The 15947-nt window shown below is 40.5% G+C and overlaps 1 protein-coding gene across 1 annotated transcript in view; it reads right to left on the bottom strand.

Moving 5' to 3' along the window:
• wdb (serine/threonine-protein phosphatase regulatory subunit widerborst) overlaps positions 1-15947 on the bottom strand; it is a gene marked incomplete at its 3' end in the record, with an annotated part of 203504 nt that overhangs the window by 50432 nt on the left and 137125 nt on the right. The window contains 1 exon segment of the mRNA XM_070085990.1: positions 5418-5477. Coding sequence (XP_069942091.1) covers positions 5418-5477 — 60 coding nt within the window.

The following is a 15947-nucleotide window of genomic DNA, read 5'->3' as shown; positions in this document are numbered from 1 at the left end:
ACTTGATACCTCAAGTCCTAATGGAAGGGGATTCCCCTTCTAAACAATAAGTTGGACACTCTCCCCTCCTCCCATCCCAGCAATCATCACCAGATCTTCATTAAAGGTAAGTGTCATGTATTCTATTGTTAGTAGAGTACTACTTACTGTGCATGTCTTCTTCAGTTTGTGTGCATTAAACCTAATATTTTATGCGGTAAAACTTTTTTTTTTTTTCATATTTTTGGGTGTCTTGCATGGATTGATCTGATTTCCATTATTTCTCATGGGGAAAATTAATTTGCCTTACGATAATTTCAGCATACGATGAGCTCTCAGGAACGGATTAATATCATATGCCGGGGGTCCACTGTACTTGAGAATGTCACTTTTGTACTCTATTACCATTCTACCTCAGTCTTAATTGTCTTTAATATCTACACAATCTCATTTACTATTATTTTTTAATTTTATTGCTTTCTACTTATCAAATATTTGCAACTCACCACATCATTGCCCTATTTTATTTTAATTGTAACTTACCATAGCATTGTCCTATTCAACTATTACTGCCCTTATTTTATTTTATACTTTATTGCCCTATTTTATTTTAGACTTTATTACCAAATTTTATACTTTTCTTGCCCTATTTTATTTTATACTTTATTGCTCAATTTTATTTTAAACTTTTTATTATTGCCTATTTTATTTTAGACTTTATTACCCAACTTTTTATTGCCATTTTTTATTTTATTATACTTTTGCAAAAAAAAAAATGATTTAGATAAAGAAAAATTGGATATCAAATTGGGGAGGAGGAGTATGGAAGAAGTGAATGTTTTCAGATATGTACTTGGGAGTTGACGTGTCGGCGGATGGATTTATGAAGGATGAGGTTAATCATAGAACTGATGAGGGAAAAAAGGTGAGTGGTGCGTTGAGGTATATGTGGAGTCAAAAAACGTTATCTATGGAGGCAAAGAAGGGAATGTATGAAAGTACAGTGGACCCTCGACCAGCGATATTAATCCGTTCCTGAGAGCTCATCGTTAATCGAAATAATCGTTAATCAAGTTAATTTTCCCCATAAGAAATAATGGAAATCAAATTAATCCGTTCCTGACACCCCAAAGTATTCAAAAAAACAAAATTTTACCAAATGAAATATTAATTTTAATACACACAAACTGAAGAAGACATGCACAGTTACATGACACTTACCTTTATTGAAGATCTGGTGATGATTGATGGGATGGGAGGAGGGGAGAGTGTGGATCTTCTTAGTGTTTAGAAGGGGAATCCCCTTCCATTAGGACTTGAGGTAGCAACTCTTTTTCCGGGGTTACTTCCCTTGTTCTTTTAATGCCAATAGGACCAGCTTGAGAGTCACTGGACTTCTGTCGCACAACATATCTGTCCATAGAGGCCTGTACCTCCCGTTCCTTTATGACATTTCTGAAGTGTTTCACTCTTATATGGGTGTATGTGAAAGTGTTGAATGATGATGAAAGTATTTTCTTTTTGGGGATTTTCTTTCTTTTTTTTTGGGTCACCCTGCCTCGGTGGGAAACGGCCGACTTGTTGAAAAAAAAAAAAAAAAAAAATGGGTGTAAAGCTTGGGTTGTAAATGCTGCAGCGAGGAGGCGGTTGGAGGCAGTGGAGATGTCCTGTCTAAGGGCAATGTGTGGTGTAAATATTATGCAGAAAATTCGGAGTGTGGAAATTAGGAGAAAGTGTGGAGTTAATAAAAGTATTAGTCAGAGGGATGAAGAGGGGTTGTTGAAGTGGTTTGGTCATTTAGACAGAATGGATCAAAGTAGAATGACATGGAGAGCATATAAATCTGTAGAGGAAGGAAGGCGGGGTAAGGGTCGTCCTCGAAAAGAAGGAAGGGGTAAAGGAGGTTTTGTGGGCGAGGGGCTTGGACTTCCAGCAAGCGTGCGTGAGCGTGTTCGATAGGAGTGAATGGAGACGAATGGTATTTGGGACCTGACGAGCTGTTGGAGTGTGAGCAGGGTAATATTTAGTGAAGGGATTCAGGGAAACCAGTTATTTTTATATAGCCGGACTTGAGTCGTGGAAATGGGAAGTACAATGCCTGCACTCTAAAGGAGGGGTTCGGGATATTGGCAGTTTGGAGGGATATGTTGTGTATCTTTATACGCATATGCTTCTAAGCTGTTGTATTCTGGGCACATCTGCAAAAACAGTGATTATGTGTATGTGAGGTGAAAGTGTTGAATAATGATGAAAGTATTTTCTTTTTAGGGATTTTCTTTCTTTATGGGTCACCCTGCCTCGGTGGGAAACGGCCGACTTGAAGACGAAGACGACGACGACGATGATGATTTACTGTTATGCAGACTACTGAATTATTTTAACAATTGTAAAATGTCAATGCATTTGTAAACCCATATTAGACTGATCAGCTGGATGCACATTGGGTGAATGACAATTTATGTACTCTGGTATTTTTTTTTTTTTAACAAGTCAGCTGTCTCCCACCGAAGCAGGGTGACCCAAAAAGAAAATACTTTCATCATCTTTCAACACTTTCACCTCACTCACACATAATCAATGTTTTTGCAGAAGTGCTCAAAATACAACAGTTTAGAAGCATATACATGTACATATAAAGATACACAACATATCCCTCCAAACTGGTATATAGGCAAAAATTGAATGTTTCTGGTATTTTGACCTCAGTTTCAAGCTATGTTTAGTCCTAAACTAATCAAAATCATCTCTATTTCTGTAATATATCTTCCATTCTATCCAATGAGACCAAGGAACCGAGAATACAACCATAAAAACCATACGAAAATACACCATAAATTCGGTGTTTTAAATAAAAAAAAAAAGTCACTTTTCTTTTGTTGTTCACTGCGTGCTGCAGGATTTTTTTTTTTCATCCGGTGCACACTTTCTCTCATATGGTCCAAATTTACTGCTCACAGCTTATCTGAGAGAGCTGAGCTCATCCTGCAGAACAACAGGACCAACCTGGGCTTGAAAGCCATAGTACAAATGGACCCACCCTGAAAGGGGTTAAGGTAAACTGGAGCAGAATTAATTTCCATTGTTAGCATGCATTTCTTTTATGTAGTGCCATGGCAGGCAGGCAGGCAGGAGACCCATCATTACACACTGGGCAACTCCATTGTTCTAGCCCTGAAAGGGAGAGTGCAAATGAAGCAAGGAAGATAATGAACAGGAAAAGATAAAGGCATGTACAATGAGTAATCCTCAATGTGACAGTGAAAAGTGTGAGCAATACATCATTACAACTAAATACATAAAACAAAATTTAGGGCATGTATTGAAAAACAGAGGTGTTCCACTTGATGGCCTTGCTACTGGAAAAAGTCTCATCATACTATAAACCAGTGCGTGTGGAGGAAGTAGAACAGCCAGAAAACAAGTGGACATATAGGTCTGGAATTGATTTAGAGTGCACAATAGGCTGTATATAGAACTGCAGGGTAAACCAAAACCAGTGGCATATGACAGAATACCAGAGAACTTCACTACAACAATCAACTGATGAAGCTGCAGCAACATCACAGGATCCCAACTTTCAGCACCCCATCACCCTGGGCCCACAACCACTTTTTCCACTCAAGATGTTAAGCATCACCAAATTGACTTAAAGGTAAGTAACAAATACTATACAGTAATAATGTAACCATTTTTAAGATACACGTGTTCTTCCTTTTCATCATCTGAACCCTGTAGGAGTTCAGGTATTTCACACAGCGCCCTCACTGACAAAATTACAAAGAATTTTTTTTTTCATCAAACTGGCCATATCCCACCAAGCCAAGGTGATCTAAAAAAAAAAAACTTCTCTTTTTAAATTTAGTAATGTATACAGGAGTAGGGGTTACTATCCCCCCTTGCTCCCGGCATTTTAGTCACTTCTCACAACATGCATGGTTTACGGAGGAAGAATTCTGTTCCACTTCCCCATGGAGAACATAGAAAAATCATTTTTTAAACTATTAGTAATTTTTTTTTTTTTTTGAGTTCTGAGGAACGCAACCCTATTTTTCCTACGTTTCTCATTCTATAAGTCTCGGAAATCACTGGCAGCACAGTTTTCAGGGCTGTAACCCAGATGAATTATGTCTATTGTATATGAATATATATAAAGAGATGAATGTTATAAAAAATCACTACACACTGTTTTTCATATAAATGAGGTAAGCACACACACATGTCCTCTGATATACCTTTGAAGAGTTTCGAGAGTTTCTCTACTCTCCGAGCCCGGCCATGGGCCAGGCTCGTCTGGTGTTTGCCTGGTCACCATGGTTGTTGCTGCTCGAGGCCCGCTGCCCCATATATTCATCACAGCCTGGTTGATCTGGCACCTGGTGAAGATACTTATCCAGTTTCCTCTTGAAAGCTTCTACACTTGTCCCAGCCGTGTTTCTGATATCTTCTGGTAAGATGTTGAATAGTCTGGGACCCCGGATGTTGATACAGTGTTCCCTTATTGTCCCCACTGCACCCCTACTCCTCACTGGGTTTATTCTACACTTCCTCCCATATCTCTCACTCCAGTATGTTGTAATGGCAGTGTGCAGATTTAGGCCCAGGCCCTCCAGCACTTTCCAGGTATATATTATCATGTATCTCTCTTTCTTCCACTCTAATGAGCACATGTTCAAGAACTGAAGGTGTTCCTAGTAGTTTAGGTGCTTTACTGGCTCAAATCAATCAGATGCTCTGAGGCAACTACCAAAGCCCTTACTAGTACCTGTGACAACAGTCTGAAGAACATTTAACTGAGGATGATGGCAGTAGCTAGTTACTCTATCAGTGAGATGCAGTTTGATAAAACCATTACTACTGCTGCTATGGTATTCCGTGGCCTGGTAGGCCACTCTCGTCTCACACACCGAGTGTCCGTGGTTCGATCCCTGGCAAGGGTAGAAACATTGGGCAAGTTTCCTTACACCCGCTGTCCCCATTCACCTAGCAAGTAGGTAGGTACCTGGATGTTAGTCGACTGGTGTGGGTTGCATCCTGAGAGACAAGTTTGATGGACCACAATGGAAAATATGATAGTCCTCAATGATCCACTGGCTTTCTTGGGTTATCCTGGATGGCTAACCCTCTGTGGTTAAAAACCTGAAAAAAATCTTATCTAATCTTATCTTCTTGCTACCAATGTGACACAAGAGTTATGAAAGAGGGAGAAGGAACCTATAGCTATTCTATCCACCGAGATAAAACTTAATGTTTCTACTATTACACAACAAAAATAATGCACTGGGTGTTAGTATTGTGTGGAGTCACTATAATGAGGGCAACTGCACAAAGTGGTTAGCTCCATGCAAAAAAATAAAATGCTTCCACTCTAACACTTTCCCTTGCAAATCTTACTCAAACACATGGCTTCAAACAATTCAAACAAGAGTGCGAGAACTTACCTTCCCAAAATCTCTAGAAGTTCTCCTACACCATTGAAGTGCTCCGTTTCATATACAAACCTGAGAAAGAAACATTAGTGAGACTGAATAATAATACATTTAATGTAAAAATAACTATTCTTGCTGTTTGGTGACCATGGCTTAGTGATGAGCAACTACTGTGTGTTAGCAAAAGCAACCCATCACAAGATGCATTCTCTAATTATCACAGGAAGGTGCAGGGGGGTAAAGTGACAACCATTATTGGTACTATATTATTCCCTTAGTTTTTCTTAACACACCAGCCATATCCCACCAAGGCAGGGTGACCTAAAAAGAAAAATGAGTTTCTCTTTATAAATTTAGCAATGTATAGGAGAAGGGGTTACTAGCCCCTTTCTCCCAGTATTGTTGTCACCACTTACGACATGAATAGCTTATGGAAGAAGAATAATTCCTTTCCACTTCCCAATGGAGTCCCGTACAGAGTACTATAACTAATTACTGAGGATACTGTGTAACTAGGTGCTTTATGAATTTTCTCCCTGAATGCCAAGACACTCATTATATTTTGTTGAAAATAACTGAAAATGGTGGCACACATCAGGAAATGTCCAGAGACTAAAACAGTCACACTGGAGGTTCATATATTACAAAAGTATGAACATCACCTCAGTAGAAAAAAAAAAATAAAGAACATGTCAGTCTACTAAATAGGGGAAATAGTGACCAGTTGCAGTTGCTTTTATATGGGAGGAATGAAGACCTTAAAATGAGCAGAGTACAGTAGGACCCCAATTTTTAAGGTGAAAGACTAAAAAAAAAAAAAAAAAAAAGTTGTGTCTAGAAAACACTGTCTCCCAAAGACAAGTTATAACTGAGGATACATCTCCAAGCTATAACATTATCTAATTTCACTGGCTTTTTTAATCAGACAAAATCAACCAGAAAGGTACGATTTCAGAAGCGACAATGCAATATCCACGAAGCCACAGCTGAAATAGATCTCGTCAGTAATCCATGATTAGTGTTATCAAATGCAGCATAGGTCCAACAAAATTAACAATAATGCATTTCTGAAACAAATGTTCAGTATCAAATCACAGAAAACTTCAAACAAAATCATCTCAGTTGCATGAAATGGTCAATACACAGATCGAACACACAGTAAAATATTACTCCACTCAAGAAAAGGACACAGCTGATCAAAAACAGCATGTTCAGTTTAAAAAGGAACATAAGGTCAGAAACAGGACAATAATTTGACAAGTTTTCTGAACCAAGGAAATTTTTCTTGAGTAGGTGAACCAAAGCTTCCTTCACTGTCAGTGCAAAACATCACCTTTCAAAACAGTAGGATGAGCAACATAGCTTTGAAAAGAACAGCACTTTCATATGCGGGCAAGATTTTCAAGCATTTATTTGCTCTAATGCACAATGTCTTCTTAGAACCCCTTATGTATCCCAGAACCCTTGCAAACTGCTGTAGAAAGCTGAGAAAGGTAATCTGTGATACATTATGAGCTGGAACAATCGCAGAGAACTCTGAATGTGCTTGAGTTTAATCTAAATCCAAATGAATACTCTATATTCTGACTAAAATAATCAGAGAAAGCTGAAGCCAGCTGAAGAAATATTCAGAGGTAGGCAAAGCAGGTTCTGATATACCACTAAGCAGATCATTCAGATGGGTTAATAGGAGCCCCTGATTTCCATAACAAGATTCAACCACCCCATAGTATTCTACTTTATAGCCCAATACCCTATTGAACATTGCTCTACAAGATACTACATAACCAGACCATGATCCAGAAGTATGTAATCTGTGGCATCAACACTTCTTACTCCTACAAGATCTACATAACTGGGCAGCAGAAAAATCACACCATGGGGCACATCACACATCAAGATCCTTTAATCATCAAAGGACAGAACTTATCAATTCACGTTACCCAAAGGCACCTCTCACTAGCACACCAATTTGGTCGAGATCATGATTTCCATAATTAAAGAATGTGCTCACAAGGCACCAACACCAAAATAAATACTAAGAGTGATATAGAGGTGTGTTACCTCTATCCTGAATCATCGAAGAATTGGCAGTAAAAATAAAGTCCATTATATGATCACAGGCCACAGACCGGGCCGCGGGGGCATTGACCCCCGGAACTCTCTCCACGTAAACTCCAGGTACAGGTAATGTGGGTGAGTGATAACACATTCTTGAAATTACCCAAATCTATTAGCTCCGGGAACTTGCACGAATGGGGCTTCTGATGTGGTCAATCAATCCAAACGCTGGAGTCACTCCGTCCACACACACACACACACACACACAGGAGGAAGACAACAGTCAAAGACCAGGTGATCAGATTAAGGACAGAAGGTGGAGAACTCACAAGAAATGATCAGGAGGTATGCGAGGAGCTGAACAGGAGATTTAAGGAAGTTTTTACAGTAGAGACAGGAAGGGCTGTGGGAAGACAGCACAGAAGGGAACATCAAGAGGGAATATACCAACAAGTGTTGGATGACATACGAACAACTGAGGAGGAGGTGAAGAAGCTCTTAAGTGACCTTGACACCTCAAAGGCGATGGGACCGGACAACATCTCCCCATGGGTTCTTAGTGAAGGAGCAGAGATGCTGTGCGTGCCTCTAACCACAATCTTCAACACATCCCTTGAAACTGGGCAACTACCTGAGAAATGGAAGACAGCTAATGTAGTCCCCATATTTAAGAAAGGAAACAGAAACGAGGCACTAAACTACAGACCTGTGTCTCTGACATGTATTGTGTGCAAAGTCATGGAGAAGATTATCAGGAGGAGAGTGGTCGAACACCTGGAAAGGAACAAGATTATAAATGAAAACCAGGAGAAGGAGCAGAGATGCTGTGCGTGCCTCTAACCACAATCTTCAACACATCCCTTGAAACTGGGCAACTACCTGAGAAATGGAAGACAGCTAATGTAGTCCCCATATTTAAGAAAGGAAACAGAAACGAGGCACTAAACTACAGACCTATGTCTCTGACATGTATTGTGTGCAAAGTCATGGAGAAGATTATCAGGAGGAGAGTGGTCGAACACCTGGAAAGGAACAAGATTATAAATGAAAACCAGCATGGGTTCATGGAAGGCAAATCCTGTATCACAAACCTCCTGGAGTTTTATGACAAGGTAACAGAAGTAAGACACGAGAGAGAGGGGTGGGTAGATTACGTTTTCCTAGACTGCAGGAAGGCCTTTGACACAGTTCCCCACAAGAGATTAGTGCAGAAGCTGGAGGATCAGGCGCATGTAAAGGGGAGGGCACTGCAATGGATAAGGGAATACCTGACAGGGAGGCAGCAACGAGTCATGGTACGTGAAGAGGTATCACAGTGGGCGCCTGTTACGAGCGGGGTCCCACAGGGGTCAGTTCTAGGACCAGTGCTATTTTTGATATATGTGAACGACATGATGGAAGGAATAGACTCTGAAGTGTCCCTGTTCGCAGATGACGTGAAGTTGATGAGAAGAATTAAATCGGACGAGGATGAGGCAGGACTGCAAAGAGACCTGGACAGGCTGGACATGTGGTCCAGTAACTGGCTTCTCGAATTCAATCCAGCCAAATGCAAAGTCATGAAGATTGGGGAGGGGCAAAGAAGACTGCAGACAGAGTATAGGCTAGGTGGACAAAGACTACAGACCTCACCCAGGGAGAAAGACCTTGGGGTGACCATAACACCGAGCACATCACCGGAGGCACACATCAACCAAATAACTGCTGCAGCATACGGGCGCCTGGCAAACCTGAGAATAGCGTTCCGATATCTTAATAAGGAATCGTTCAAGACACTGCACACTGTGTATGTTAGGCCCATACTGGAGTATGCAGCACCAGTCTGGAACCCACTCCTGGTCAAGCACGTCAAGAAGTTAGAGAAAGTACAAAGGTTTGCAACAAGGCTAGTCCCAAAGGTCAAGGGAATGTCGTACGAGGAAAGGTTAAGGGAAATCGGACAAGGTGGACAGAGATAGGATGTTCCAGAGAGGGGACACAGGGACAAGGGGTCACAACTGGAAGCTGAAGACTCACACGAGTCACAGGGACGTTAGGAAGTATTTCTTCAGTCATAGAGTTGTCAGCAAGTGGAATAGCCTAGCAAGTGAAGTAGTGGAGGCAGGAACCATACATAGTTTTAAGAAGAGGTATGACAAAGCTCAGGAAGCAGAGAGAGAGAGGACCCAGTAGCGATCAGTGAAGAGGCGGGGCCAGGAGCTGAGTCTCGACCCCTGCAACCACAATTAGGTGAGTACAATTAGGTGAGTACACACACACACACAGTGACCATTCTTCTCTGCAAAGGATTCAATAAGACACCAAATTCATAAAAAACAAGGAATCTGTGCAATCAGTGCCAGGATGATATGCAATCATTCTCACAATCTGCTGATGACAATTTGCTGCTACTTATGTCAAATGACAACAAATTGACAAATTAATATATGATGGACACCTGACAAACTAAGAATCAATTACTGCAACTTCCCCCACTCCGCACAGCGACTGACCTTCAAATGTTATAAACAGAAAAGAACCTGCGAGAGGGGCTGCAGCTACTGCTACATCAGACTCAACCATTTTTTTTTTTTGTCAGACAAAACAAAGAAAACTCACTTAAAACTTCAATAAAAAGTATATTTTTTTTTCTGAATAAGTGTTCAATAATTCTACTTTCAAGAGTCTTGAGGAACCTTGGAAGAACTGTGAAAGTTTTTTGAGGCTGTGAAGTATGAATTTTTTACTTCCCTATATCATCTCCAGACAGGAAAATGTCTGACGTCACTATGGTTGTTCAATATATTTATAGATGGAGCTGTAAGAGAAGTGAATGCTCGGGTGTTGGAATTAATGAAATAAGATAAATAAAGAAATCAAAATATTCATGTCCCTTAAGTCCATACAGCCTCTTTCAGATAGTTCCACGATTTCTGGATTCTTGGTGACAATACGAGAAACAATTTTGTCATTTGAACAAGTAAAAAGACAACTGCAGTTACCTTCAGCAGCCCTTTGACTGTAAAACAGGTAGCCATAGAAACCTCACTCTCCTACTTCCCTTCAACATGTGGGACTCAAAGTACCAAGGCATGACTTTTAGTTTCTTTTGCCCTCTTTACAGGGCCCGAACGTCACGAATCTTGAATTTACCCCTTGACTGTGGCAACCCCAAATCCTGAGGTGTCTCCTGGTGTCATAAAAATAAAAAAAAAAAAATTAAATGATAGAGAATCTTTTCCCTATTGTAATGACACCAAAAGAACAAAATTTGATGGAAAACTGACGGAATTACGCTCTCGCGAAGTTAGCGACCTTGGCGATATTCACGAATCGGCGATTTTGCCCACTTTGAGCCCTATTTTTGGCTAATTCCATTGTTCCAGTTGACCAAACTCATAGCTATTTCTTTAGAACTCCATTTTTTCTATAGATTGAGTACAAGAAACTGCCCATTTACCGATTTCAACTACCCAATAACGTGGTCAGAAATTTGCAATTTGGCCAATTTCATGAAAATTAAAAAATATGACAATTTCAAAACAGGGTCCAGAATGAACAATGCAAACATTCCTGGCTCTAAAATAACATTTTCTTTGCTCATCAGTCATGCCTCCAGGCCCCTCTGATATTACTCTTTTTCTATTTTGAATTTTTATTCAAACAAAAAATAAGAGATTTACTGTTATGCAGACTACTGCAATATTGTAATAATTGTATAATGAATGTCAACCCATTCATGACTGCATATTAGAATGGCTACTTGGACATTTTTTGGAAAATGGCACCAATTGTTTACTTTTGAACATCGGCAAAAATCAAACATTTCCCCTACTTTGAGCTCCATTTCAAGGTTCTTTTCATTATTTTCTTTTTTTTATTAACACACTGGCCGATTCTCACCAAGGCAGGGTGGCCCGAAAAAGAAAAACTTTCACAATCATTCACTCCATCACTGTCTTGCCAGAAGGGTGTTTTACACTACAGCTTTTTAACTGCAACATTAACACCCCTCCTTCAGAGTGCAGGCACTGTACTTCCCATCTCCAGGACTCAAGTCCGGCCTGCCAGTTTCCCTGAATCCTTTCATAAATGTTATTTTGCTCACACTCCAACAGCACGTCAAGTATTAAAAACCATTTGTCTCCATTCACTCCTATCAAACATGCTCACACATGCCTGCTGGAAGTCCAAGCCCCTCACACACAAAACCTCCTTTACCCCCTCCCTCCAACCTTTCCTAGGCTGACCCCTACCCCGCCTTCCTTCCGCTACAGACTGATACACTCTAAGTCATTCTGTTTCGCTCCATTCTCTCTACATGTCCAAACCACCTCAACAACCCTTCCTCAGCCCTCTTGACAACAGTTTTGGCAATCCCGCACCTCCTCCTAACTTCCAAACTACGAATTCTCTGCATTATATTCACACCACACATTGCCCTCAGACATGACATCTCCACTGCCTCCAGCCTTCTCCTCGCTGCAACATTCATCACCCATGCATCATGTCCATATAAGAGCATTGGTAAAACTATACTCTCATACATTCCCCTCTTTGCCTCCAAGGACAAAGTTCTTTGTCTCCACAGACTCCTAAGTGCCCCGCTCACCTTTTTCCCCTCATCAATTCTATGATTCACCTCATCTTTCATATATCCATTCGCTGACACGTCCACTCCCAAATATCTGAATACATTCACCTCCTCCATTCTCTCTCCCTCCAATCTGATATCCAATCTTTCATCACCTAATCTTTTCATCCTCATAACCTTACTCTTTCCTGTATTCACTTTTTATTTTCTTCTTTTACATACCCTACCAAATTCATCCACCAACCTCTGCAACTTCTCTTCAGAATCTCCAAAGAGCACAGTGTCATCAGCAAAGAGCAACTGTGACAACTCTCACTTTTTGTGTGATTCTTTATCTTTTAACTCCACGCCTCTTGCCAAGACCCTTGCATTTACTTCTCTTACAACCCCATCTATAAATATATTGAACAACCTCGGTGACATCACAAATCCTTGTCTAAGGCCTACTTTTACTGGGAAATAATCTCCCTCTTTCCTACATACTCTAACTTGAGCCTCACTATCCTCATAAAAACTCTTCACTGCTTTCAGTAACCTACCTCCTACACCATACCCTTGCAACATCTGCCACATTGCCCCCCCCTATCCACCCCATCATACGCTTTTTCCAAATCCATAAATGCCACAAAAACCTCTTTAGCCTTATCTAAATACTGTTCACTTATATGTTTCACTGTAAACACATGGTCCACACACCCCCTACCTTTCCTAAAGCCTCCTTGTTCATCTGCTATCCTATTCTCCGTTTTACTCAATTCTTTCTATAATAACTCTACCATACTCCCCTTTGCCTTTATACCAAGGAACTATGCATGCTCTCTGCCAATCCCAAGGTACCTTACCCTCTTCCATACATTTATTAAATAATAGCACCAACCACTCCTAAACTATATCCCCACCTGCTTTTAACATTTCTATCTTTATCCCATCAATCCCGGCTGCTTTACCCCCTTTCATTTTACCTACTGCCTCACGAACTTCCCCCACACTCACAACTGGCTCTTCCTCACTCCTACAAGATGTTATTCCTCCTTGCCCTATACACAAAATCACAGCTTCTCTATCTTCATCAACATTTAACAATTCCTCAAAATATTCCCTCCATCTTCCCAATACCTCTAATTCTCCATTTAATAACTCTCCTCTCCTATTTTTAACTGACAAATCCATTTGTTCTCTAGGCTTTCTTAACTTGTTAATCTCACTCCAAAACTTTTTCTTATTTTCAACAGAATTTCTTGTTAACATCTCATCCACTCTCTCATTTGCTCTCTTTTTACATTGCTTCACCACTCTCTTAAGCTCTCTCTTTTTCTCCATATACTCTTCCCTCCTTGCATCACTTCTACTTTGTAAAAACTTCTCATATGCTAACTTTTTCTCCCTTTCTACTCTCTTTACATCATCATTCCACCAATCGCCCCTCTTCCCTCCTGCACCCACTTTCCTGTAACCACAAACTTCTGCTGAACACTAACACTACATTTTTAAACCTACCCCATACCTCTTCGACCCCATTGCCTATGCTCTCATTAGCCCATCTATCCTCCAATAGCTGTTTATATCCTACCCTAACTGCCTCCTCTTTTAGTTTATAAACCTTAACCTCTCTCTTCCCTGATGTTTCTATTCTCCTTGTATCCCATCTACCTTTTACTCTCAGTGTAGCTACAACTAAAAAGTGATCTGACATATCTGTGGCCCCTCTATAAACATGTACATCCTGAAGTCTACTCAACAGTCTTTTATCTACCAATACATAATCCAGCAAACTACTGTCATTTTGCCCTACATCATATCTTGTATACTTATTTATCCTCTTTTTCTTAAAATATGTATTACCTATAACTAAACCCCTTTCTATACAAAGTTCAATCAAAGGGCTCCCATTATCATTTACACCTGGCACCCCAAACTTACCTACCACACCCTCTCTAAAAGTTTCTCCTACTTTAGCATTCAGGTCCCCTACCACAATTACTCTCACTTGGTTCAAAGGTTCCTATACATTCACTCAACATCTCCCAAAATCTCTCTCTCCTCTACATTCCTCTCTTCTCCAGGTGCACACACGCTTATTATGACCCACTTTTCGCATCCAACCTTTACTTTAATCCACATAATCCTTGAATTTACACATTCGTATTCTCTTTTCTCCTTCCATGACTGATCCTTCAATATCATTGCTACCCCTTCCTTAGCTCTAACTCTCTCAGATACTCCAGATTTAATCCCATTTATTTCTCCCCACCAAAACTCCCCTACCCCCTTCAGCTTTGTTTCGCTTAGGGCCATTTCAGGGTTCTTTTCATAGGAAAACCAATTACAATCACCTCTATTTCTATAATATGTTTTCTATTCTATCAAATGAGACTAAGAAAACGAGAATACAACCATAAATACTATACAAAAATAGATCACAAAGTCGGCATTTTAATAAAAAAAAAAAAAGTCGGAAAAAAAAAAAAGTCGGAGTTTTTTTTCTCATTATGCACTGCGTGCTGCAGGATTTTTTTTATATGGTGCACACTGGCCCATTCTCTCACATGTGGGCCTACCAGCTTTCTCCTGCTTGATTTGAAGCCGCTAGAATTTACGAGTATACAGTGGAACCTCTACTTACGAGTTTAATCCGTTCCATGACCTTGCTCGCAATTGGATTTGCTCATTTGCAGAGTCAATTTTCCTCATTTAAATTAAGTGAAATGGAGTTAATTCGCTCCAGTGGAATTCCAGGCACGAGAAAATACTTTAATAATTCCCCTAATATCAACTCTGCAGCTTATTTATCTATCACAATTCATGTAATATGACATAATAAACAATATTAATAACATAGAAACATGATATATACACTAGAATGAATAAAATACATGTCATTAGGTATGTGGCTAGTGGTGGTGACAGCAGCCATAGTTGTTGGGGTTTAAAGGGCCACCACAGCGGTCATTCCTGTTCCTGACTACATGTGTAGAGAACCTAGGATAACCCAAAAAAAAAAGTCAGAATGACTTATAAGTGCTACACCCTTAATGCTTCACTTAACTGCTACACTCTTAACCCTTTCAGGGTTTCAGCCGTACTAGTACGGTTTACGCGCCAAGGCTTTTGATGTACTAGTACGCATAAATTCTAGCGCCTTCAAATCTCGCAGGAAAAGGCTGGTAGGCCTAGATGTGAGAGAATGAGTTCGTGTGGTGGGTGTGCGCAGTAGAAAAAAAAAATCTGGGACCCAGTGGCACATTGTGGGAACGCCACATTAGTACACCTTGTCCACCATGCCTCACGTTAAGAAGCTCCTCAACCCTCGGCGAATTGGGACACTTTTGTTCCCCAGTGACAGTTCTAATACATATGGAAGTGCCAGTGAAGATGAGTTTCAAGGTTTTGGTGAGGTTTTGACTGAAACTAATGACCATAATATCGGTAATAGTGAGGAAAACCCAGATGACCCTCAGCCTTCCACCTCTGGTACTGGGCCATCTTGTTCACTCTCAGTTGTACCAGAATCAAAGAGGAAACTCCTATTTTCCCAAATCCCAGACTTAGATGTGAGCATTTGTGATGATAGTGATAGTGATTATGAACTACAAGCTCTTCAAACTAGTTCCAGTAGTGATAGTGAAGTGCAATATTCCCCAGTGAAGCGTCAGTATATACGACGATAAATGCACTCTGGTTGTGTGCCATATGCTATTCCAAGGGGAAGGAGTACATCTCGGAGTACATCCCGTGGCTGTACAATAGGAACTGACAGTGAAAATGATGATGATACTGTCGCAATTGGGATGGAAAATGTGCATGGTGGTGGTAGTGGTGGTGCCGGCCGTGAGGCACCAGCAGTGGCCCATGCTGCCACCCACGCCGCTGCCTCAGCTGATCTACAACAAAGGCCGCCATCCCCCACC

Source organism: Cherax quadricarinatus, chromosome 17, assembly GCF_038502225.1.
Source record: "Cherax quadricarinatus isolate ZL_2023a chromosome 17, ASM3850222v1, whole genome shotgun sequence".
In the NCBI taxonomy this organism is placed as follows: domain Eukaryota; kingdom Metazoa; phylum Arthropoda; class Malacostraca; order Decapoda; family Parastacidae; genus Cherax; species Cherax quadricarinatus.
Note: the sequence above shows the minus strand (reverse complement) of the source record. Positions and strands in the feature narration are given on the sequence as shown.